The sequence below is a fragment of the Megalops cyprinoides genome, chromosome 21 (assembly GCF_013368585.1).
Source record: "Megalops cyprinoides isolate fMegCyp1 chromosome 21, fMegCyp1.pri, whole genome shotgun sequence".
In the NCBI taxonomy this organism is placed as follows: Eukaryota; Metazoa; Chordata; class Actinopteri; order Elopiformes; family Megalopidae; genus Megalops; species Megalops cyprinoides.
This window is the reverse complement of record NC_050603.1, coordinates 11,560,652-11,586,128: the sequence shown is the minus strand read 5'-3', so window position 1 is coordinate 11,586,128 and position 25,477 is coordinate 11,560,652. Positions and strand designations below refer to the sequence as shown.

General features: G+C 44.3%; 2 protein-coding genes across 3 annotated transcripts; one reads left to right on the top strand and one right to left on the bottom strand.

Moving 5' to 3' along the window:
• Positions 1-2,240: 2,240 nt before the first annotated feature.
• LOC118768747 (SHC-transforming protein 1-like) lies at positions 2,241-22,232 on the bottom strand. Of its 2 annotated transcripts, XM_036515635.1 has the most exons (13): positions 21,672-22,232; positions 12,517-12,681; positions 12,118-12,188; positions 10,476-10,539; positions 9,472-9,588; positions 8,708-8,761; positions 8,321-8,372; positions 7,979-8,105; positions 7,236-7,392; positions 5,230-5,287; positions 4,895-4,981; positions 4,530-4,765; positions 2,241-4,303 (listed from the first exon to the last, which is right to left on the bottom strand). In XM_036515635.1, exons 2-13 carry the CDS (start codon positions 12,676-12,678, stop codon positions 4,175-4,177), a joined length of 1,314 nt encoding a protein of 437 aa, XP_036371528.1. In that variant the 5' UTR covers positions 12,679-12,681; positions 21,672-22,232; the 3' UTR covers positions 2,241-4,174. The 2 variants fall into 2 exon arrangements, with proteins under 2 accessions (XP_036371528.1, XP_036371527.1); XM_036515634.1 differs by lacking the exon at positions 21,672-22,232 and having other exon boundaries at positions 12,517-13,604.
• Positions 22,233-22,431: 199 nt separating this feature from the next.
• Positions 22,432-24,857, top strand: cks1b (CDC28 protein kinase regulatory subunit 1B). The gene is made up of 4 exons (XM_036515911.1): positions 22,432-22,666; positions 22,929-22,989; positions 23,161-23,288; positions 23,875-24,857. Exons 2-4 carry the CDS (start codon positions 22,931-22,933, stop codon positions 23,925-23,927), a joined length of 240 nt encoding a protein of 79 aa, XP_036371804.1. The 5' UTR covers positions 22,432-22,666; positions 22,929-22,930; the 3' UTR covers positions 23,928-24,857.
• Positions 24,858-25,477: the final 620 nt, after the last annotated feature.

Genomic DNA, 25,477 nt, shown 5'->3' with positions numbered 1-25,477 from the left:
ACCACACCCGCAGAGGAGGATTATAATACGTGTGTGTGACAGAAAGAGAAGGAGAGGAAAGGGCAAACAGGGGAAAACCCTCACAAAAATAATAATAAAAAAGATGAGCATTGGGTAAATAAGCAACGAACCTTTGGCTTGCCAAATACAATATTCTCATTCAAGAATCTCACATGCAAGAAAGGAAACCGCAGGAAAAATAATAGGCATAGCACAGTCAGTAGTTTTCTGATTTCTAACATTCCCTTCAAGCTGGCCAAACCACTGACTGTGGGACCCCAGGGTAGCCTACCTGGTGACCGAGAAAGTAAAAAAACAGAAGTACAAATCACTCCGCCTGTGCAATAAGCATGAATCTGTATTCAGAATCAACAACAGTAAAAAAAAAAAAAAAAACATACAACATGGACATCAACAGCAGTCAAAGCCATTGAACTGCTTATAAAACCGCTACCTATGCTACAGATAACCATAAAAATAAAACCTTAAGATCACTGATGGCAAAAAACTTGGTTTACACTGATCCATTATCACAATTGACCAGGTACTACAAAGCATATTTTTACAGTATATGCACTGTATGTACTGTATACCTGGTGAATCTGTGTTATGCAAATACAGTATACCATATAGCACATTCTGTCCAGTACACATATGTTTGCTTTGAGGATTATCTGTTATACTCTTCCATGTCTCTGAAGCAGAGAAAAACTCATTTCATTACAGCTACAGTCACACTACAATCATTGAGCATCTGAATCATAGTTTGTCAGAGCCAATTTAATGACCAAATCACTCAAAGCACATTACGGATGGACAATTAACAAGCATTAAACTGTAATCAATCATAAACAAAAGTCTAAAATGACGGCGAGAACCGCTTTGGATTGCATCTGTATCAAAACCTGGACTGATGTAATAGAGAGCAATGCCAAGTTACCTGAGAGCATTTTCCAGGCACAGCCGGACTTGACTGACTACATTTTTCTAAGGTATTTTAAGTGCTTAAAATATGGCTGCATTCGTTCGATATGCCTGTAACTGTATATCTGGACAAGGCACAATTAGAAGAACGGAGGGAGTGGGAGAGAGAGAAAGAAAGAAAGAGGGAGGGAGGGAGGGAAGAGAGGAAAAAACAAAGCAAGGTGCATTTCTTTCCCTCCCTCTCCCCTTTGATATCATGGAGGCGTCACAAGATCACCGAGGCCAGTTCCAGGCCAATGAAAGATTACCGTTCTAATACACAACATTCTTCGATGATTACTGACACATTCATCAGGGGAAAAAAAAAACAAAAAACGACAGAATAGGCACTGCCCAGAGACTGACTACTTTGGTGGATCCCCTTAGTAATTCCTTTATTCCAACTAGTGGTAAAATGAAGACGCTGTTGATTTGGGATAGCCTCTCACTCACTCAGAAAGCCAATGAGGCACACTACCCATGCATATTTGTAGGCAAAGCTCCTACTTTAACTGAGCTTTGGGTCAGATGAGATCTTCAAATTTACGTGTACACGATTAAATCTCTCGAAACTTAATGGAAACTGGCAGACAGTGCTACATAAATTAAAACATTTGCCACTCTATACAGAAATATAACATTTTCAATGCTTTCTAGCAAACACACTGGCATACCTGTCAAGTTCCTAACGATGACAAACTTAAGACTGCAATGAAGAGACGAGAGCACTGTGGGAATTCGTTGTTTGGAGCTGTATGGCCTGGTGCTGCTTAAGTGTAAGATTATCAACCTGCTTTTGCACCTGATAAAATGTAGGGGCACAATACAGCACTGTAACTGTAATGTTTCCTATTGTGACATTTGTCCAAATTTGCTCAAATATGCCCACACTACCACTAGTGTATTAGTGATATCTGGAGGCACTCTTGGGCTTGGACTGAGTAGGAGGGGCTAGTCCCCTTGATTGCATAAACAATGAAACCAAGATTACATATGATGACATATCAGCTTAAGATACTGCAGATACTTTTTAAAGTAGTGATTAATTAAGTAATGTTTCAGACAATGCATGACTTCCTCTCTATATTAATACACATATGGAGCACATTTATCCTGAAACAATCTAAATAGTTTCCTCTGAAGGTATATGACACCACTTTTTTACAATTTGTTACTTCTGTTATGATTGTAGTACCTACTCCTTACTAAGCAAAATGGACTCATTTAATTCTGCTTAAATGGTTTTCTGAAGACGATACATGCAAACGAGTGTGAGAAGCACTGAGGTAGACATTCATTCCTAAAACCTAACTAGAACAACAACAAAACAATAAAAAAACTGTACCAAAAAGTTTCTTGGTAGCAGACCCCCCTCTGAGCTAATGATACATAAAACCTGAGAGCACGGGCCAATCAGAAGTGCATGCTCAGAGTATTCGGTGAGAAAAACAACACTGAGTAACGAGTAATGAGAGAGAGACTTTACAGCACACGCTTGGGCTTCATATTCCTGTAGCGAACAGAGCTCAACACAAACAAAACCGACAAACATTTTAAAACATCAAAGGCCAAAACCATTTAAGCTTGTATAAATGAATGTGAAGGTATGTACGACAGAGGACAATTTAAGTCAAATACATGATACTTGACAGGTATGCACTGATTGTCACTGCAAATCAAGACTAAATGGCCTAGGGAATTTCCCATAATGCACCGTTACATCAAAGCTACAGACATACAACAAAGAATCACAGGAGTTGTGATGGGCCACTACTTTTCTGTCATCCATTAAGGGCAATTTTATTTTTCAAAATGGCCAATTCTATTTAACAACCACCTTCCCCCATCTACTAACTAACTAAAATGTATTTAACCCAGATAACACAATTGTTGAAAACTTCAAAAAAATAAATGCAAATTTATACTAACTACAATTCAGCAGTAGCTAATAAGCTTATCACTTTATCCTAGTTTTCTTAGGATGCAATAGTGTCACCTCTTCAATTGCCCAGATTTTTGTTTTTACATGTGTATTTCCGTGAAACACCACAGTAATGGAATCAGCAGTGTCAGTGGAATCTGAGGAGGTTACACGCCAAGCACAAACACAGGCTGTGAAAGTAACAGTTAATTACTTTGTGCTTCCTGCATAGTATAACTAGGTGTCAATCAATATCCATGCTCCTTGCCCCTTATTTTATTGGTTGCAACAAGTATGCTAGTTGGTGCGCAGCTAATTACCTCACTTGATTCCATTTTGAAATGCTCGTTTGTTTTCAGAAAGGGTAATCCCATTAACAAAGGTGAACTGTGCAATTCTGGTGCTGATTCTGTGACTGCAGAAGAGTAGCGGCCAAAGACGTAGTTTATGACAAAGATACCAGGGTGGGACAGACAGCCCTATAGGTGGCCTACAGTTCCCATAAGGCAGCAGGGCAATATTGGTGAACCTCGATCTCTTTTATCCGTCTTCCCTTCCTGTCCTTACTTTGACCCCTTATTTCCCACTTGAAACACCCCCTACTTACCCGTTCTGTGAGACACAATTGGTTCTTTGGAAAATATTATGCCACATTATATAGCCAAAAACCTACTCATGTCATCTTTGGCATTTCCTAAGTCTTATGACAAGTGATGATTGCTACAATAGTACTGTATATGATTAAGAGAGAACAACAACAAATTTACTGCAAATTCAACCACGTCAGGTTCACTTCCTGCTAATGCTGTTCACATGTCTGTCTGTAAGGTCCAGGAGATAGCATGCACGGGGCAGACACGAGCCGTTCCAAACTGTGCTGCTCCTGGTGTACCTACAGATGGCTCAGCACAACCTCCGTGGCTCCAATCCAGAAAGAAACGTCTGTTTGTTTCCACTGTTTCAACCCGAATTTCCCAACAATAAAATTAAGAGGGAAGCAAAGCATCCTACAGTCTGGCTCTGTTAACGTCCAACACGGACCAAGTCCCACGCAGAGAGAAACACAGGCTTACGATCCCGTGGCCTTGGTTCAATCTGAGGTCCATTTTTCCATTTAAACTGAATTCCCTCAAGTTCCCGACCTTCACTGTGAACCACGGTGAATGTTGGGTAGGTTGACTGTGAACAGGTAGGCCCCTTTTTCACAAGGCACACTGGGATACCTGCAGCACGCCACAGGCCCTGATGCAGGATAGGTTTTGGGCGGGCCGCCGGGCGGGATCATCCGCATCAGGCCATCCGCTCCACGGGCCGCTGAAGGCACACCTCGCTCCCCGCCGACACGATGGGCAGCCGGTTGTCCATGTGGTAACTGATCAGGTGACTCACGCTCTCGAAACGGTGGTGTTTGGTGCGGACCTGGACAGGAGATTGGTTAAGACAAGTTTAAAAGGGATGGAGGGGAGAGGATGGAAAAAGAGAGGGAGGGAGCCTCACAATACCTTCCTCTGATAGATTAGGCTATACAGTACCTGCAGGGCTTTATCTGTAGTGTTTCACTGAAGACTGCATCTTATTTGCCCTCCACTCCCCATTCTGTCATCCCTAACCCCCACCATGCCCGGCTGACCTCTCCCCAACTCACCACACCCTCTGGGTCCACAAGCAGCAGGTGTTTGGGGTGGCCCCCCTGCAGCCCCGTGAGGACGTATTGCCCCGGGGTGGTGCCGGATTCGCGCACCAGGAAGTCCCCATCTCTTTCCAGAAGCTTCTCTGCCTGCCGTCGGCTGAGGCTTCCATGAAACCAGGGCTCGCGCTGCAGCTGTTTGGCCAGAGGGGGTGCTGCAGCGCCAGGCAAGCCTGCTGCATCCTCCAAGGGCTCTGAAGGGACACAGAGACAATAATGCAGGGTCATCAATGAGTCACCACTGAGGCTTCCTGAAACATGAACACCAACACAAATGCATGGCAAGGACACAACTGCTGCTCGAGGATCTGTGTGCACATTACCACTGGCTGCAGCGGGAGGGCGGGGCTTGTCCACATTGACATAGGAAGGGTCATCAAACATGCTGCGACTCCCTTCCCGGACGGCGACTGAGAGAGAGGGATGAGTTAATACAGTGCAGCATTTAATATGATCTCTTCATGACAAAAATGAAAACCTTATACACTGGTTATATTTCCATCACACTAACACACGCCAGTCAGCATTGCATATGTAGACTCTAACTTCTCTCAGGGGCCTGAGTTTGGAAGGGTCACATGAGGGAGACACATCAGGTAGATGACAGACAGAGATGGCTAGAGGGAAAATGAAGGTGCAAAAGGAACAGATGGCCAACCTGGGAGAGGTGGGTGAGGCTGCTTGTGCACGTCGCTCTGTCCTGGCTGTCCGTAGGGCTGCAGACAAAATAACATACCTTCATCATATGCTCGCATGTAGCCACAGGCACAGAACACATAAGTAACACTTTAGTAAGATACTGTAACTGTACATACTCCACTGTGAGTATGGAGTTACTACTACACAGCAGGAAAATGTCATGCCACAATTTCCATGAACTGGTTTCTTCCATAAACTGATTTCTGTCGTAGCTACACTCCGTGAGACAAGCATGTATGATTTCATTGCAGGGGTTACTTCTTGCAATATATAATGTTCACACCAGGTAGACCCTACAGCAGTGATACAATGAATCAGTTAATAACAGCTCTCTCAAATAAAAAACCCATTGGCCAGCTTTCAGAATATGGAAACACATACGATGCATAAAAAGCAATCAGTTTTAATTTTTCAAACAAACCAAAACACTAACAGTGACATTACACAACACAACTAAATAAACTTAACACTGGTTTCTAGTAAAAGCTTGTCAGGCTGCAAGGTACCATAATTTGTCCATGCTGCTTACTTCCTTTATATTACTGTTTAAATATTTTCATTTAATTGAAATTCAACTGCATAAACAATACATGTTTGCACACAATCCCCACACTGACACTGAGGGCACTGAGGAACATCCACAGCTGAAAAGGGGAAGAGTTCCAGACAATGGAGAGAACACATCTTATTGTTCCTATGTTAGTAACGCTAGCCCTATGTTAGCAAACATCTTCCGCTCATTCATTCCAAAAGCTCTGCCCGCGGTCACTTGTATTCAGAACATTTACAGCAACGCACCTGAATGACTGAACAGTGTTGACTTCTCTTTTGCCTGCTTTTTCCCCTTTTCAAAAAGAGTGACTCTGGAATCAGCAGCTGCACACTGTAAGCTCGCCTCACTACAGCAGATTCTGTGCTTGCACAGGGGCGCTGAAGCATGACCAGTGAAATCCTCTACGCTCGCTAGCAGCCGATGGCTATTTCTCACATTACAGGTCTCGCGCTGCATCACAGGAGAGCAAACGCTGAATGGAGGAGAGGGGCATCCCCACTGGCGTTAACTCAAAGGAGCCAGAAGAACAGCTAGAGGGTACTATTTAACAGTGCAATGAGAGGGCCCTGGCCGATGTAATCCACTGTACCCCAGCACACCAGAGCCGATGATGTTCAGCAACCGTAAACTGCCTAGTCACCATCACTATCAGCTAATGACACAGCCCACTGTCTGGGCCCTAGGCTTCATCCGGCCGTCAGAATGACTTGCATTAACTGAATTAAGCTTCTCATTGAGCTTTTGAGTTCTCTCACACAGATATTTTTATTGCCTGGAAGCTTTGCGCACATACTTGGTAGCTCAAAGGCACAATAAATAATTACAATGATGTCCAATTAAATACTGAACCTATGTTTAGAGTCTTAAATGGGCTTTGGCTGTTGATTTGGCTTCCTTGGTCCCTTAAATATCTCCAGAACCGAGGCAAGTCCAAATCTGAGTTAAAGTTTTAGAATTATTGATGTTTACAGAAAAAGATCAGAAACGAAGATGGCTGACTTGGCTGACAAAATGACTGTGCTAATCCATGCAACCACTAACATTTTCACAAAAAAATGGTTGGGTGACACCTCTTTTATCACTTTATACCATCGGACACAATGGCAGCAAGTTCTGCCACAGCTGGTGTCCAAAACTCTCCTTAGATCATGAGCTGACGTCATGAACAAACTGCGCAGTTAACGCTGAGGAGAAGTTACTAAGAGTTACTAAGAAATCCCGTGTCTCAAGAGTGAAAGGCTGAGTAACCCTTCCCTTGAAATTGCGCCACTGTTTTTTGTGCATTGCTTCCATAGTTCTCCTCTTTGTCAGCCAGTCTTTGAATTCTACAGTGGCGATGAACAGTGCATTCCAGCTGCAGACCTCCTGCATGGTGTGGTGTGCCGTGCTTCTGCCCCTCACAGCTCTCTCACCAGTGTGGGTCCGGTGGCGTGGCACCTCATGTCCACCACCCCGCCCAGGGGGGGCAGCTTGCCGGGGAAGTTGTTGTAGTAGGCCACCTCGGGGCCAGGGGGGCCTTCGTCGTCGTCCTCCTCCTCCTCCCACGCTGACCCGTCAAAAGGAGCCATCCTGCTCGGAGGGGAGCAAGAGAGACCAGAAAATGGTGACATGAATGATAACATAAAAATTTTAATTGTGATGCATGGGTGGTTATAAAAAATCTGGAGGGAAATAATGAGAATCTAACCTGTTGAATATTGTCTTGTATTTTTATGTTTATATTTTTGGTGTTCCTTAACTGGATGTGCCACTTAAGCTGATATGAATTGAACTTGAGAGAGTGCAAACAAAGAGAAAGAATTCTCCTCTAAACCCCTCCCCTAGGCCCCACAATGAGAAACAGAGAAACTACATACTCAAAATGTCATGGCTGAATATCATTTTAACTAACCACACTGGCCACAGCCCTGTGTCAGCGCACCCAAAAACGTCTTTACTGAGTCAACACTCTACCTGTCTAATGCTATAAGCATCACAGACACTAAGCCATACTAAAAAGGCTGTTCCACACTTTCTCGAAGCAAGAGTTACTTAAACCCGGATTCGATGAAGTAACAGGTGTGAACAAAGAAGGATCAGAGAAATGCAGAAGATCAACTGGACCTGTTCTGAATGCAAATGTGTGCAAAGCCACAAAGTCAGACTGCAGACTGACCTGTCATGGGGGGCGACCAGTTTTGGGGGGTTTTTCAGGTACTGCTTGAAGCGTAGCTCAAAGGCCTGACCGATGGTGCTGATGACCTCCTGAGCCGCACCATCGGGACACTCCAGGACGTGGCAGGCTGTGGGGAGGAAGAGCCGGAGGAAGAGGACGACAAAGGCAGGAATGACGAAGAAGAGACTTTCACAATAACATAATTTAACATAATAGCCAGTGCTTTACAATGTGCTCAAATGTGGGTGGGAGCATCAATTCACATCACATCTTGCATACTCTGAAAAGTAACACCACTGTCCCGTACTTTTAACTGAACAGGTGATAAAATGTTGGTCTCACCTCTCTGGTTGACGGGGTCTTTGGCTACGTATGCTACATATTCTTCGGTGTCCTGGATAAGCATCAGAGAGGGTTGGAGAGAGGAGGACGCAGGACGAAGAAAGGGAGACAGGTGCAGGGAAAGAGAGGGGGAGAGAAACAGGTGAGAGCGAGGCACCTCAATGAAAGCGTCAAAATGCAAATGACAAGGTAAAAGAACAGGGGATGCAAGAGAGGGATGCGATGGACAGACCTGCACAGGAGGAGAGAGTGAAATGGTATGAACACAGAATGGAGACAGAATGGAGTGTCAGCGACGCTGACCCACTCAGCGGGTGGAGGGTGAGGGGAGAAGGGAGGGAACGAGAGAGGCGTGGACGGAAGAGGGAGGGAAAGCGGGCGACTCACGGGGTCTCCTCCAGAGGCGAAAGAGATGGACTGCATGTGATGGTTGGCGATTATCTGCAGCGAGGGAGAGAGGGATGGAGAGAGATTACGATTTGGAGAGAGGATGAAACAAACTACGGGAGTGACAGCGCGATGAGAAAGGGCCGGAACATGGAACAGAATGGGCGGAATGAGGGGGGAGGAGGAGGGGAGTAATACAGAGAGAACCCTTTCCGCTCGGGACACACATCATCTTGTTTACGCTTTGAATCCAGTTTTAAGTACTCTATGAGCATGTAACCATAAAATGGAGTGTTTTTTTTCAAGCTTAGGACAATGACCACATCCCACTGCCGAAAAATACACTGTGCAGCGCTCATAAACCATCTGGACATCTGAAGTGCTGTGCTAAATTTGTCACTGTTGTCCTACATTCTGTGAACGCTGCAAGACGAAGTTCCCCTCTGGGGACAATAAAACTTCTATTCAAACGATTCTGTGTATCAAGTGTGCAGAGGCTCTGCTCTACATGGATGCTCTTCACAGCGTTTTTTTTTTTTCCCCCACCAACAGCGACCAAATGACCCATATCCCATTTTCCTCCCTCCCCGCTGCCTCTCCCACCCTCTGTGCCACAGCTACTTTCCGTTCCTTCCACTCCTCCCTCCTGCTTCTTTTTCCCTCCCCCCTTCTATCCATGCCTTCCCTCGGTCCCCACCTCGTTTTCAATCCCTTGCTCTTTCCCTCCCTCCCTCCCTCCCTCCTGTCCTTCATTGGCCCCTCACCTGTTTGTAGTCTGCTGCCAGCAGGTTGAGGCTGCTGGTGGATACGGTAAGGCAGATGGTTATTCCAGCGAACTGGAGGTTACTCTTCCCCAGGATGGAGAGCGAGCGAGAGGAGGGCTACACACACAGACAGAAACATGTTAGGGGCCAATCAGTTTGTCTCATTTTGAATTCAGGTATCCGGGGAAAAAAACGCAATTTAAAGGCTTAATCGTGCCGTGTGAAAAGTTTTAAAGGTTTAAGGCTTCTAGCTATACGGATGCTTAGCTTCAGGATGACCCTCCACTGGTCATGTAGGAAGCAGAAATTAAGTACTAGCTCGAAAGGTCAAAATATTTTTAGCCTTTCATACAACTACTGATCGTTCTGACCCATAATATATACTGTTATAGTTACCCTGTTCTCAAACTATGGCCTTAACACCGTGGTCACCAGGCTTGCTCTCAGGGCAAGCCCAGTGTTTTCCAAAATCATTACTCAGAGTCTACTTTTATGGCCCCAGTGTTTATGGGATTTGAATCTCATGAACTATCATCTGGACACCAGAGGGGTCATTAGACTGATTCCGCGGGTAAGCCAATAAAATGCGCTGGCTTTCCCTTTCTTTTTTATCTTAACACCAGATGCATTTTAGAGTTTAACTATGGAGGGGTAAGGGAATATGTCCCCCCCCCCGCCATGTTGACTAAAATGACTTTTGTCTGTGGCATTCCAGCTTTAATGGAAAAGAGTTAGTTCCTGGTATGAGCTGCAGTTTTCATAGACTAAAGCAGCAAGAGTTCCCCTCAATGAGGGTGTCAGTTTAGAAATATATCAAGCAGAATATACAGTGCGGGTATGTGAGTGTGAGGGTAAGTGTGAACCTCGTAGTGGTGTATTCAGATAAACAAAGCTGTGAACCACAATGAGTACATGGTTTGTTTAGACTGTGTTTATGGCCCTTTATGCCCATGCTGTTCTCTGTAGTGTCAGGACTATGATGGGTGGAGGTAGGCGGTGCTCACCTTTCTCCTGTGCTGTGCTCCTCTGCCACCTGGCACCGCTTCACACACCACTGTGATCGCCTCCCTGCGAAACACAAAGCCGGTTAGCACAGACGTGCATGCACGGGCACACGTACACGCTTGTGCATTTTTTTCTGTTCTTACACAGCATCGTGAGCTTGGCGGTCAGGGAAATGAACAAAAAGTATCAGCTATATTACACAGGGACAATAAATAATCCATGGACAATTAAAACATTAACCATTTGCTCAAGAGTAACAGTAATGAACATCATGAACACCTTGGCATTCCCATTTAGGCATTCATACAGTAATAAAAATGTAGTTAAAAAAAATCTCATTCCAACTGACATCCATACAGGGTAAACCCTGGGTTTAGTGAGTGTCACAGCAAAATCACACGCTCAAATCATAATCCAGTAGTATCGTCATTAATGATACAACAATATCGCAATGGACTGTCTTACTCGTTATTGCAGTTTAGGAATGAGTGGGCCAACCAACAAGAAGAGAAAATTGTGAACACTTAAAATGAAAAAATGCCTGCCTAAGCGTTTTGCCACTGGCTACTGCTGCTCTCCAGAGATAACTTAACAGAAGTAGCAACAGCAACCACGGGGAAATGTGACCCAAATTAAATCTGTTTTTTTTTTTTCTTCTCAGATTGCATTTTAATTTTTGTTAGAGCAAACTATAGCCGAAAGCCGTCCCAGAGCACAAAACCTATTTCTGGACACTTGTCTCCTTTACGATTTACACTGTTGCCTGTCCCTTGTGACTAAGAGTGTGCCATTAAACATACATGCATGGGCACAGGCATGCAGGACAATGACTTACTCTGATAAAAAGGAACCTAGGAAACTTAAACTGATATAATTATTTTAGACAACTTGTATGTTCTTGTTGTAATTTTGATAGGTCAGCTAACTAGCTATCTACTGATTTAAAAATGCCGCTAGTGAAGAGTGTTGCTAGTTTGACTACTCCATCTCACATCTGTGAGCAGAGCACTAGCATTTTCAGCAAACCAGGGGAGAAGCACAGCCTTAAAGAAAGCTGCCTGCAGACTTTGTTGAGACGTCTCCACAGTTTGGACACCTGGAGAGAGCTGGCCCTGCCTGAGCTTGTGAAGCCCTTTGATGACTAGTGTTCTGTCACCCCCGAGCAATGCAACCATTTCGGCAGCTTTTGTCTGCTCTTGTACCGGGAGTTGTGCACTCATGGGCATATGATTACAGCGTTACTTGTTTTTTTTCCTCAGATGTTCTTCTGTTTTTAGACGTGATGAAAGCTATAATTTCACTCTTTTTTAAGTGTTTTTTTATACTGGGGACTGAAGAGAGGCCAGAGTACTGGGACCATCCACTGCAACAGGGACCTTTTGAGCGACTTACCTTACGATTCTAGTGCTTTATGAGCACATATTTTAACAGGAGATGATAAATGTAAGATTAAATATTGTATAATGCGGTAAATATTTTTTTTATAAAAAGCTGTGGGTACCATGATTATAAAGATATCTAATACGGCTCATCCTCATGTGACGGCACACACACGCACACAGACAGAATACATTTCCATGTTTTCTCACACAAACTGAGAACAAGTTTTGCTTACAGACAGATGAAAAGAACCAGATGTACCTTGTGACCTGAGTTCTAGTGTTAAAGTCCAGCGCCCTCATGGACTGCAGCACCTCCACACATCCCATATACTGATAGGCAGGGGAAGAAAAAAAGAAATTCATCAATGAATTCAGACTGATCATGGTTCCACTGATACTTCTTACGTCAAAGAAACCAGGTAATGAGAGACAGATACTCTAGCAGTAAGCGGGGGGATGGCAAGTGGTTATAATGACAAGCATTAATAATGACAACAAAAACCTAGCATCACAAGAGTGCTACCACTGATCAATTAGCAGTATAGACAAGTTACACATGACAGAATAAGCAATAAAGACAGTCTAGAATGTATAACATGGACTGCATGTGAGGAAGCAACATTATAATCAGCAGTAATGATGGATCAAAGAGCCCTACCCGCACAGTGTAGGAGACTCCTGCTCCACTGAGGACGCTGTCAGCGTGGAGCCAGCCGCGGGAGGGTTTGTTGAGGAAGGATCCATGGCGTGTCCACTCGTCCCCGCCCAGCTGCCCCCCCTCCACCCGCGCCCGCCGCGAGGCCCCCCCAAGCCGGTTCATCTCCTGTGGGGGACGGGGAGGGGGAGAGGGGGCGGTTAATGAGGATACATTCTCCTCGAAGGGCTCTCCTGAGGGTTCCTCGGTGTCCGGGGGCAGCTGGGGCCTACTACCAGCCTTCAGGCCTGGGAGCAAAGTGGCCGAGACGCCCAGCCGGAGAGCTCCCATGCGGGGGAAGAAGGAGCAAAGTGTGGTGGGGCTGTTCTCGGCTGGGCGGGGGGAGGAGGGGGGCAGGATTGCAGTCAGAGAGGTAGAAGAAAGCGAGGAGGGCAAACCAGGAGGGGTAAGGGGAGTGACAGGGGCGGATGGGGGCAAAGAAGGGTTGGAGTTGCTATCATCCGTCGAGCTGAGAGATTCGCTGCGAAAGTGGGTGTATTTTGTCTTCGGGACCAGCTCCATTTTGAGCTTTCAGTCTCAATCAGACGCTCAACTGAGTCCTGGCGGCTTTTATTTATTACTCTGTATTTTATTACTCTTTTCTGCTCCTTCCTCTTTCGGTTGCTTGTTACTTCCTTTCAGCGGTTTTTGGCATCTGCTTCCTTCTCTCTTTCAGAGAAAAACAATTTAGGCCCGTATTCTCAGAACCTTGTGTTTCTTTGTGCCCATGTGTGCCAGTGTCCCCCACATCATCAGTTACCAGGAGGGCACACTGGGCTGGACAGCTCCATCCCTCTGTCTCCAAGCAATGAATGAAGTGCTGGTCCAAACCAACGCGCTTTTCAAGATAAATGAATCAGCAGCATCATCATCGTCGTCATCATCATCACGCGTCAGACAGCAACGCGGTCCAATAACTCCGTCCCGGGGTTTGTGTCTCTGTCTGTGTATGCAGCCTAATGAGACAGGGGAGTGTGACTGAGCAGACTAAGTGGCCTGGAGCCCTTCCTACTGCGCCTCAATAAAAAGCCTATTAGCTCCAGATAAGAGTTTCTGTAAGGAGCTGGGTCTTCTAATGAGAGCCGCTGCTGCTCACAGGGCAGGCTGATCAATACCGCCGGAGAGGGAGGCGCAGAGCGCACGGGTGTAAAAGGCCAGCCGCCAGCGCAGCTCACAGCAGCGCAGTGTCTCAGCCCAGGCGCCCGCGGGGCTGAGGAGTCGCCAGTGTGCGAGGGACGGAGACGGGAACCGGGGGATTACGCGTCACGCCTTAGGGCGACACCGTTGGGATCGTTCCCCGTTCAAAAAGGAAAAATAAAAAAAAGTTTTCCTCTGCCCGTCTTTGCTTTTCTTTCTCAAACTCCAGAGCTCTTCTATTCCAAACGGTTTTGTGTGTGGATTTCTCCCTGCTCCCTCAGGCTCTGACCCCTACCCCTCTCTCTCTCTTTCCGCGGTCAGTGGGATCCTCAGGCGGAGAGCTAAGACTGTATGAAGACGGCTATTATTCTAGCACAGTCTTCAGAGAACCGTAATGCTATTTCAGCTAGCAGGAGGAAAAACGCCACTGGCTAAATGGCACCTGGCCTACAAAGGCATCACCACACAGGGATGAACACTTTATGACAGTGGTGTTAAGCGTGAGGAAGTGAGAGTAGGTTACAATGCCATCATAAACACTACTGGGGTAACAACAGGCTTATGCTATTTATTATAATTAAACGATGCTAATCCTTAACTGGTGGGAGCCATGCAGAAAGTCAAGTCTAATGCAAAGAATTTAGCCGAAGGAATGACAACTAGTCACAGGAACGAGTACATTTGATAGATGAAGTCAATTCATCTTAACAACGCAAATTACTGCACCTTTTAACTGTAAACTTCACATTTTTATCTGCATTACCACTCTCTGAAATCAGTGTCCTGAGAACCGTCTCTCATCATAACCAAATTGCTGTACAACTAAAAAAAAAAAAACCTCAAGGCACTGTAAGTTTGCACGGTTTGGTACGTGCCTAGTACATGTAATGTATCTTTCAGTCAATACTTTCATAAAGAGAGGATCAGACTCCTGTGCAGATCAGGTGAGTACTCACTGGTAAAACACATGGGAGGCCATGTCAGCTTCATCAGCATAGCAAGTACTAAAAAAACCCCAAAACATTATCAGAGTAAAAAAACTGAGACAGACAGAGTTACAAGGCAGATCTGCTGTCAGTCAAGTCCATAAAATGTTCCAATAGTGCTAGCCTTTGTAGCACAATACAGAGCCCTGTGGCCCAGTTAGTTCTGATCACTGCAATGCAGAGCTGTGACACTCAAAACTGTATCATAAAATCTTGAAAATATGGCACTTTGCCCCTTAAGTGCAGACCAGCAACAGCCAATGATGTCCACCCAGACACTGGTAACTGTGGTGCACGGAAGCAGACCTCTGCTTAGGTCAGAACGAATGAAATTTAATCACGGAGTACCGAAGAAAGGCACTGGCAGCGTCAATATTATCCACACACGATACACTGTGACGCAAAGCACTGCAAAGAGGTCCAGTGTTCATCAATGCTGAGAAGCAAATGTCATTGTCAGCTCAGTACATACTCAGTACTCAAGTCGTGCTGAAAGTTGCAGTATAAATGCTTGAAGCCATTCATACAAATAAACTATAGCAGTAATTTCGAAACTGCCTTGCTCAGCACCACTGCACAGTATTTGCTGAGTACTGATCAACTGATCTCAAAGTGCAAGTATGGCACAGTACTCTGTGCAGTTAATGAGTGTTCTGACAATTACTGCGGTGTTAATTAGTATGAGTAGTCAATTGAAATAAAACACATACTTGTAGAGCATGCATATAAATACAAACGCACTCTACAGCATGCTTTCAAATAGACCAGCACTAATCTTCCAAACCACACACCTGATAAGAGGAACATGAAATTACTGCTGATACTCAGACTACACGTGGGTATAAAGAGGAGACAAATGGTCAGCGAAGCACAGACTACAACATACTGACACGACTAGATGGATTTGCTGTGGCAGTCAGGGGACTCAAACCACGTGAGATTCAAAGACGCTGCTCTCCATGCCGACAACTGACCTGATGGCTCCAAAAAGCCTGACTCCTCTGTGGCAAATTTAAGACTGGCAGGTCTTGTGCAACAGCCTCTCACATAATAACATAAACCTAATATACCCTGACAACTGCAATTACACCCAAATGATAAAGAGATCAGGAACTTCCAGCTGCAGTAGTCTTAATTAGGAATAATGATCCGATTGCGTTTGTTTGGTGGCACCATGCATCCAACTGACTAAACAAGCACCCAGCAAAACGCAAAGCACCCAGGACAGAGACTACAGGAGCTCAAATCTTACTCAATTAAAATATCCAAAGACAGAGCTATCAACGTACCAGCTCCTTGCAAAGCTACTGGTATGGAAAAAAATCGTATCACGGCTGAAACTACTGAAACCATAATCATCAATATTTCAGAATTAGCAGCGTATGGCTCGAAGTTACAGATCACACAGATGGTGAACATTAGGATTGCAGTCCATAATGGCAAGTAAAATATGAAATATTGATCAAGTGCCTGCTGCAGCCACACAGAATATAATGCTCAGGAAACAGTGCTCCGGAAGTCCAGGAATGATAATTTAGCATACGAGCACAGTGCTTATTCCAGGAAATGTAAACATTGACAAAAATGATGAAGAAACTGCTTAGAACGAACAATAACTCTGGGGAAAAACAGTTCTGAGTTAATACCTCAAAGGGCGGAGAAACTGTAAATTCCGTGATAGAGAAAATCATGTCATCATTAAAAAAGTGACCCAATTAAATTTTCCCCCTGAACAATCTAAATAAATACCGTCTGTCCCTGCCTCAGTGGGTGTGTAAAAACAGACAAATCCTGGCCTTTCCTGTTAGAAACAAAAACACCCTGAAAAAGACAGAATAGTGAAAATATTCAACAAGCAGATGCACATATCAATGAATTAACGGTGTGAATATTTAAGAACTGGTCTTTCCCCTCGCTCCGTGTCTCCTCCCTAAAAGCGTGCTCCCTCTCTGATCATCTCGCTCGCTCTCAAAATCACAAAGTCATCGCAGGCGTTCCACGTCTTCCTCTCATTGGTCCAGCCCTGCGTTTTCTCTCGGTCTCTCCTCTTCAGCGACGGCAGGGGGAAAGCGGTCAGGGCCGATCGGCAGCCTCCGCGTCCTCTCCTACCCCTCTTCCTCGTGGGTTTGGGATTCTGAGGCGTGACGCAGCAGTGCTCTCCCCTCTTCTCCTCTTGTCCCCGTCTGTGGACTGATCCACGCTGCAAGCCTGTGCCACTCTGCCTTCCTGACTCAGTAATGAGCGCTAATGCCGACATCCGAGCGCACGCACACACACACGGACATCATCTCTCTCCCTGACACACATCCCAGTGTACACAGTCAGGAAGGGGGGGGGGGGGAGAGAGCAAAGAGCCAGTGGTTTCCCCTCCCTTAATAGCGATCGGTAATCTGAGAGCGAGAAAGGGGGAGGGATGGATGAAGAGGAAGGCCAGATGAGTGAGGCTCTTCCTTCCTGTCACACACTCACCCTTTTTCCTTCTAGCCTGGTATGAATGTAGTCAATTTCTGATAACTGCATATGCTTGGTACTTCCATGACATGCAGTTATCCTGAATATGCATATAACAAGCACAGACAGTTGGACCAGCTGCATACTATACAATGAAATGGGATATACCACTATCCAAAATGGTTTTAAAAGCAGCTTAATGTACAGACACAATATTCATTGCCATATTAAACCATGAAGTGCAAATGGCTGCAATGTGCCATATCACATTGAAGGGCACCTGTTGTTCTCTGACAAATTACACCCAGGGAAAGGGTTTGGCTGGGCGTACCAAGCAAAGGTCGGCTGTATTTTTTTACAGAACAGCTTGGCCAACAGGTGACGTATTAGCCAATACAACATCCTGAGAGTGTCCTGCTTTATCTGGCTTCTGCTGGCCAAACTTTTGTTTTTAGGTTTTTGTTTAAGGAATTTTAAATCAAACAGTACTCATGGAAAATAAATATGCCGCACTACAGCATGTAGGATTATGCAGGAACATGCTGAACTAAACAAAGCATACACTGAAGCATGCCATTTACATTTCCACTTTAAAAGACACCTACTTGTAATTAGAACCTGGCCTTTGTATAAAGAGTTCCGGAGTGGCTCAGGTGGAAAGGTGCTCATCCTGACTGCGTACTGAACTCCACCACCCGGGTTCCATCCCAGCTGTGTCATCAGCAGACAATGACTGGGAGCCGACAGAGGTGGAACAAACTGGCTTTGTTCCTCTGGGGATAGTGGGTGTGTAAGACACCCAGGGTTTTGCCTCACTGCCAGGCACCCTTCAATTCGTCAGACACCTACAAGTTGCTCGGATGACGTCAGTGGATCGGTGCTTCTAATTCAATGGCTACCCGCTCCACTGTGGTGCGCTGTGTGAGAAAGAGTGTGAAAAATACCCATTGGCTGCGGGCGAGTGTAATGGAGGACTCTACCCATCTTGCCTCAGTGCTCCTTCACAAGTGCATCCGTTTTCACCATGACTCTATACTGATATACTCATGGTTACAAACAGGATTTCATAAAAGGGGACAACATAAAAAGCACACCTATAAAACTATAATTATGCATGTACAACTTTCAGAGCTTCACGACAATATCCTTGCATCGCATGTTAGTTTTGACCTGGCTTGAAATTGTCACTGACCCTACTGAACTGTTTTTAAACAGAGTACTGTTAAGCGCTTAAGAACAAGTTTCATACCATGGACATTTTGTCAGGTAGAAAATTATAAACAGCACCTCAAGCTGATGAGGGACTGATAATGTTTGATTATCATAACTTAATACACTCTATACAGCACACACTGTCTTGCCTTTACAGAGGGTGGCAGCTGACATGATGTTCTTGTTATTTAATGCTGGCTCTTATGAGACAGACTAAGGATGGGGCAGCAAAGACAAAACCATGTGTTAATATACAGCCTGTGCAAAACAGAAACCACTTGAGTATGTTTAACAAGCTACATGGTAAGTGGATAAAAGTCTTCATATCTAGCTATGAAAAAAAAAGATGAAAAGGATGACGGTCAACCGAGGTGATGCACAGTCTTTTAATAGCTTGCAAGTGACATGTAGAAAAGAAAAAAAGAAGACCATTTATTGACACTACTTGTGTACTAAACTACATTTAGTGCTAGTGCAGTACTGTAATAAACTGCTTCCCCACCATTTACTGCGGTTTTAGTTCACAGAAAGAACAGAGAGACTTGACATAGACCAAAGAGCATGAACACAGCAAGAAGTAAGGAGAAGATTGCTCATCTTAGCTGTTTGTGAAGCACAATCACATAATAAAACTGCACGGTTTGAGAAGATGCTATTTGTTGTGCTTTAACTATGCAAGTTCGCTCTGATATTCAAAGGATGGAGAAAGTGCTCCCAATTACACAAATACAGTCAATACTCAAGAGGAAAAACTCAACTGAACGGCCGTCAATAATCAAAATTTTACACGCATCTCTCTCAAAACCTGAGGGTGTGATATTCTGAGAATATTTCAATTTTAGCAGTTCCAGAAAAAAGTTCCACAGTCCTACCCTCATGAGTCACTGACTTGCTGTACCACTTGACAGTGTTGCCATTTGTGTGTGCTTGTAAATGAAATCTTTATTCTTTGCATACTTTTATCCAAGAATATTTATATTCATCACAGTGATCCTCAGCTAATTAAACTGATTTGAGAAGAACAGCCCTACATTACTTACCACTCGGGTTGGTCCCTATAAAGAAAAGCATCTTTATCAACATGACCTATGAACTTTGTCCATATGAGCAAGACCTTGTGCACATTCTTCTCCGAACAAACCTCCTAGCTGACAAATGAAATAGACAGTGTGCCCCATGTTTATTCGTTGACCTTTAACATTTCAACAGTAAAAATAGATGACTGTAGAATTTTTTTAACTCAAAAGTGGATTATTATATTAATCATTTTGAAAACAGACTTTTTCTTTGTTAATGCTTTTTCCACTTCATGCGGAAGTTTTGGCATCAACAACTGCACATTAGGCTGGCTCACCGTGACAACCTCTGCACTCACATAGGAGCACTGAAGCGAGACTAATGCAACCTTCTGATACACTTGCACGCAGCCAACTGCTGTTCCTCACTGTACGTCACGCAGTGCACCACAGTTAAGGGGGTGCTCATTACAGGACAGGCGCTACCCTACTGATGTCATCCGAGCAGCTTGCTGGGTGGCCAAGAGAGGCGGGATGAGGAAATTCTGGCTGACCTACACACCTCGTCTCATGCCAGTTTGTTTAGTCATTGCCAGCAAATGACACAGCCGCTCTCGAATCCAGGCCGTAGAGCTCAGACTGCTCTCAGAGCAAATACCTTGCCGACTGAGCCACCTGTGACACCCGAAGAACAGTGTGCCCAGTGGACTAGTGTATGGTGTGAGGAGAGTACTCATAAGGTGAAAATGGCAACACATGTGCTGATTTAAGAATGAATAGCTGTCCATCTCTGTTCAAAACTAATGACCAACAAACTTGCTGGGAGCAAATGAGAACCTCATATTTTAATACCTGTGACAACGTCCTCTGAGCCCTAAAGCCAGAACAATAATATAAATCCTTCCTCATCAGGGACCTTGATGGTTTCTCTCGGTGTGTGACCCGTGGTTTGAAACCTGGAGCAGAGCTACCTCCTCTCCACATATTTGCAGCCAGGCTTGCAGAGACACACACTGCGGAATGAAAAGAATTGGCCAGGGGGGGAGAAAAAGTGCGTCTCGGCTTGCTCTCCTCCAGCAGGCCATAAAACCCACAAGCCACCATTTCAGTTGTTGAAAATAATCCGTCTACTGCAGGCCTGAATTGGTCTTCCCAAGTCCTCAAACTCCAGGCCAGGGATTCCAGTTCTACTCATGTGGCTGAACAGCACACTTTGTCAGGGTGACATGGCTAGTTTATCAGTGGATATTGTAAATGATGATGTGTGGGGAAAAAGACACGTGATATAAAATGGTTAGTCTTAAGAGCTCGCAGGGTGTTGGTGAGTACTAAGTAAGGCTAACAAAAAATATTTTCCTCAGAATAATTCATCTTGATTTTTCTCCCATATAACTTCAAAGTTATGGTGAAGTTAAATGGTACCTTTAAGGTAGGCAGGTCGTGCTCTTCCTAGAAGGAAGCAGTCGGTGTCCTACAAGTTCAAAGTTGAGCAGGTGACAAAAAGGAGTGCAATCGCGAAGCGTCTTTTGACTCCCTCTCTTCCTCACTCGCACAATAACTTGCGAACTTACCCGTTTCCCCTCTTTTCCTTCTTTCGTGAAGTCGGTATCAAATAAGACTGCAAAGTTTCTTCCTTCAGACTGTACCGCCAATCAAATTATAATTTTCACATGCAAAATGTTTTAAAATGTTTAATTATCTTGAAAACTCCACTCCAAGACTGACTGAGCTAAGTGCCAGCACCGAAGAGGCAGGGCAATTGAGGGCAGGACAATTAAGATTAGCTAAGTCACCTTACTTTCTCTGTCCCCTTAGAATTTTACACCGTGGTATTTGATTGACAGATCCGCTTAAATACTATACTATGACTTTCTAATTCCCAGACTACATCTGATCTGATACTACAAAGCCCTTGTTATCATCTGAAATAGCGAACTGGCTAACATGTTATGTGACATTATATAATTTCTAAAGATACAAAGGATTGTATAACATTAGCTAAATGTAACGTCTGTAACGTTTCCATATATCTAACTAGCCACTCTTCACATTTTCAAATAGATTAATTATCAGCAAACAATACAAATCTCTGTCACGTTCGGTAACGTTACATTTAATAAAATGGGCACGATGCATAAACGTGCATACTGTCATCACATATCACTGCATTATGCTATAAATTACAATAATTATTCTCTAGAATTACACATTTGTTGCAGATTTGGCGTTTGTTCTGCTGCTGACCGTGTCAAAAAAAAAGTGCAGTGCAAAGTAACAACTGGCTAGCTAGCCTTTGGCACAAGTCTCAACAACTTACCAGCGCTCGTCTTCCTTCTATCGTCTTTTCCCGTTTCTTTCCTTATCGTCTCCCTTTATGAATATAGCTAGTTCAGCGGACACGCTAGCTATTTAACTTACTAGTCTAGCTGGTTTGATGCATCTGAGTTAGTTTCTTTCTTGTCTGTAGTTTGCAGTTGCTATATCCTTCTCATTACTATGTCTGCGGCTGACGGCAAAACTTTCTATTCTTTCTACTCTTTTCCTCCTTACTTTTTCTTTCTCGATCCCATGCCCCCCTCCCTTACTGACCCAAAGGAAGCCACTTCCGCGAAAATACGGTACGTCACACGACCGTGTGTCTGCACCTGGATAACTTGTGCGCGGCCTGTGGCAGTAGCTAATACTTTTTGACTTCCATTGCGCAATAAGGAAATCTTCTACAGCCCGCTCAAAATTACTTAAACATTGTCGTCTATTAGCCAGCTATCTCGTTGTAAGAAATTATAGTTGCTTAAATGTGAAATGCTACATTGCTTGATCATTACAGCCACTAGATTGCTAGCTACGCACTATTATTATTTTATCTCAGGTGACAAAAGTTGTCTCTGGATCACGTGACAAGGGCACAGCGTTTTTTTTCCTCCCTCTTATTTCTTACTTTTCGCCAATCATAAAGTGCGATTTTGTATCACGTGGTTACTATCTCAAGCCACTTAGTCCAATAAGGAGCTGGAGAGTTTCTGTTTGAACGGTAAAGGGCGGGATCAGTAAGTACTGAGAGAGGGGGAAACCACGGGGATCTACAGAGGAGCTGTGCGGCAAAATTAACTGGTTTTTAAGATTAAATAGCCAAAGTGTCCCAAGGCAGCGGCAAAGATCGTTCATCCAGATCTGTCTAGTGAATAGAAATCTGTCTTGATTGTCAGCTAGGTAGTTATTTCAAACAATCGAATAATTTAAATAAATCCCATCACGCTACGGATTTTTGTCTGAATTCAGGAGTGGCATCGGGTGGATCGCGAACATTCCAAGGTTAGCAGATTACTTTTTTGCTTAATGTGTCAATCGTATCAGTTTGTTAGCGAACGATATTTCTAATAATTATTCTGGTATATAAGACCATGTTGTTCTGTGGTTCTGTGCCCTTAAAATTAGTATAACTTAGCGTGCTAGCCATCTATGATTTAATGCTCGATTTTGTTTTTCGCTAGCAAGTTAGCTTTAGAAGTCCAGTGATTTTCTGCAACCTATCAAAGCTAAGAGCTTCTTTCTAATATCGTTTCAATTTCGTTAGTCATGTCACAGAAGCAGATCTACTACTCGGACAAATACGATGACGACAAGTACGAATACAGGTGAGTAGGCCGTCAACGTTTGCTGTGTAATTGTGTTTCTGTCCTTATGACATTTAGATAGCTAGCTACCTTGCTGTTTGATCGCCAACTTTGGCCGCGCCGCTGAGAGGTAGCTAATGCCTAGGGCATTTAAGAAGATAATGCCAAGTGTTTACTTTGACCTCCTTCCAGGCACGTGATGCTGCCCAAGGACATCGCCAGGCGGGTGCCCAAAACCCACCTGATGTCTGAGACCGAGTGGAGGAACCTGGGCGTGCAACAGAGTCAGGGCTGGGTGCACTATATGATCCACGAGCCAGGTCAGTGTACACAGTGTCTTCTGATGGATGTGCTCTGTGCCAGCTCGGTGATGCACTGACAGCCACTGAAACTGCACTCAGAGCCAGGGCTCTGTGACGTCTCGTTAAAGGTTTGTTCAGGGAACACCATAGTATGTAGATGGCTTGTGATCTGTCAACATAGACCTGCTGTCATTCTAATTGTCAAGTCAAGAACTCACTGTTACTTGTTCAGACATGCAGCTAGCGCAAGAACAGGAAGCAGAGCTGTCATGTGATACTAGCGATGTACTGTACTGAGACAGTGCTGACAAGTAGTACACAGGATTGTGTTTGAGGGTGACAGGCTGTGCAAAATTCTGCACAGCTCTACTGATCTTTAGTTTGTGCTCCTGCTGTTCACAGTACCCAGTGTATTGGCCAGTCCATACAATGCACTGAATCTGAGCAGCACAACACCCTCAATAACAACCAATGTTGAGTGTGCTATATCACAGACAGGTTAAAGCAGAATGACTCGCTGTGTGACTCATTGTCTGCTTCATATCCTGACACATGCCTCTCCCCCTCTTCTTTTCTCCTGCTTATCCCTCCTCTCCCCCCACAGAGCCCCACATCCTGCTGTTTAGACGTCCCAGACCTCCCACTGCCTCTCAGTGACCCTACCCTCAATCGAGAGTGGATGGAAATGCAGGAAAGCGACAAGCAGCTGAAGTGAGGGAAGACTCCCAAAGACTAATTCATGCCCCGTGTCATGGAGCAGGTAGCTGTTGGAGCCTGCATTACGCAAACAGCACCGGACCCAAACTGAATGACTTGGGACCTCTTTACTACCGCGGTTTTCCCAGGTTTTTTTTGTCTTGAACTCAGCAAATCATAGTACTTAATGCCTGTGGCACCCCGACCTGGCTATCCCCAACCATGATGTTGCCTTTTTAAAGTTCACAAAGATCTCGAGTGTTGCTCCCCACCATATTTGAGAGGGCATGTTTGGAGGTTATTTAGGAGAAAGAATAACTGTAACTTCACTAAACGTTTTTATCTGCTGGGCTTTTTTTTTTTTAACACTGTCAGACTTGTGCACCTTTATGTAAGATCATTCTATCATGCATTGATATGTTGTGTCTCAGCTGTGAGCCCCAGCCATGATTGTGAGAACCCTGAATCTACAAATACACCTTCCCATACTCCACTGCACTGAATAATTAGGGGGAGGTCCTGCACTCAGGTTTCCCCACATTTAGCAGTAGTGTGTGCATTTTGCGGGAGTGTGTGAGGAGGAACGGCCCCCATCCCCCACATTAAGCCTGCAGCCTGGGATTATGTTCATCAGGACAGCTTTGGCAAACAAGTGTTCCCACATTCAAAATCGGCTATCCAGATGATTCAGAGATCAGTGAATGTACAGAATCAGTCCAAACTGTTAAGGGTTTTATACCTCCAAATAGTCCTAAATATGGTGGACAAAGAACTTACACAAGTTCTGTGTTCACCATATTTAATGTGAAATGTTGTATAAATTAAAATACGCTGTTAACTTGTGTTCTGCTCCCATGAAGCGTTGCTGCATGGAAATGTTTGAGAATGACACCCCTGGAATGTTTCTTAATGTATGTATTAACAATGCTTTTAGGATTTGTAATGTGTTAGAATTTTTTTGCAATCACAGATATGAATTCAAAATATTGGCATGCTGCATGAGCGAAATTATGGAACAAATATTTTGTATTTTCTTGTGAACCATGTGAACAATTCCAGTGATTAACCAGAAGCTTGGTGTGAATAATTTGTTCTCGCTCCCAAATAAACGTTGAACTTTTATTCAAAATGTCAAGTGGTTTGGGCCTTCGTTTTATTTATGCGTAATTTTAGTGCACAGTACACTTGATGTTTGGTTGCTTAGGAGATGCTCTTATCCTATTGTTCAGTGAGGTAATCCTGGTTTAAGTACCTTGCTCAAGGATACAATAGCAAGGCCTCAGCAGTGAACTGAACCAGCAACCTGTTATGAGCACTGCTCCTGATTACTAAAGCACACTGCTGCTCATAACTGTAAGGATTCATTTGTCAAGATATTGTTGGTGATTGGATATTGTTAATATAGTGGGAAATTTTGGAAAATTTTCTCAGCAAAAAAGGGCCTATTGACCATTTTATGCGAGTTTGGATCTGTGAGCATTTTAGCCTTTTTTGTTTTTACTTTGTGCAAA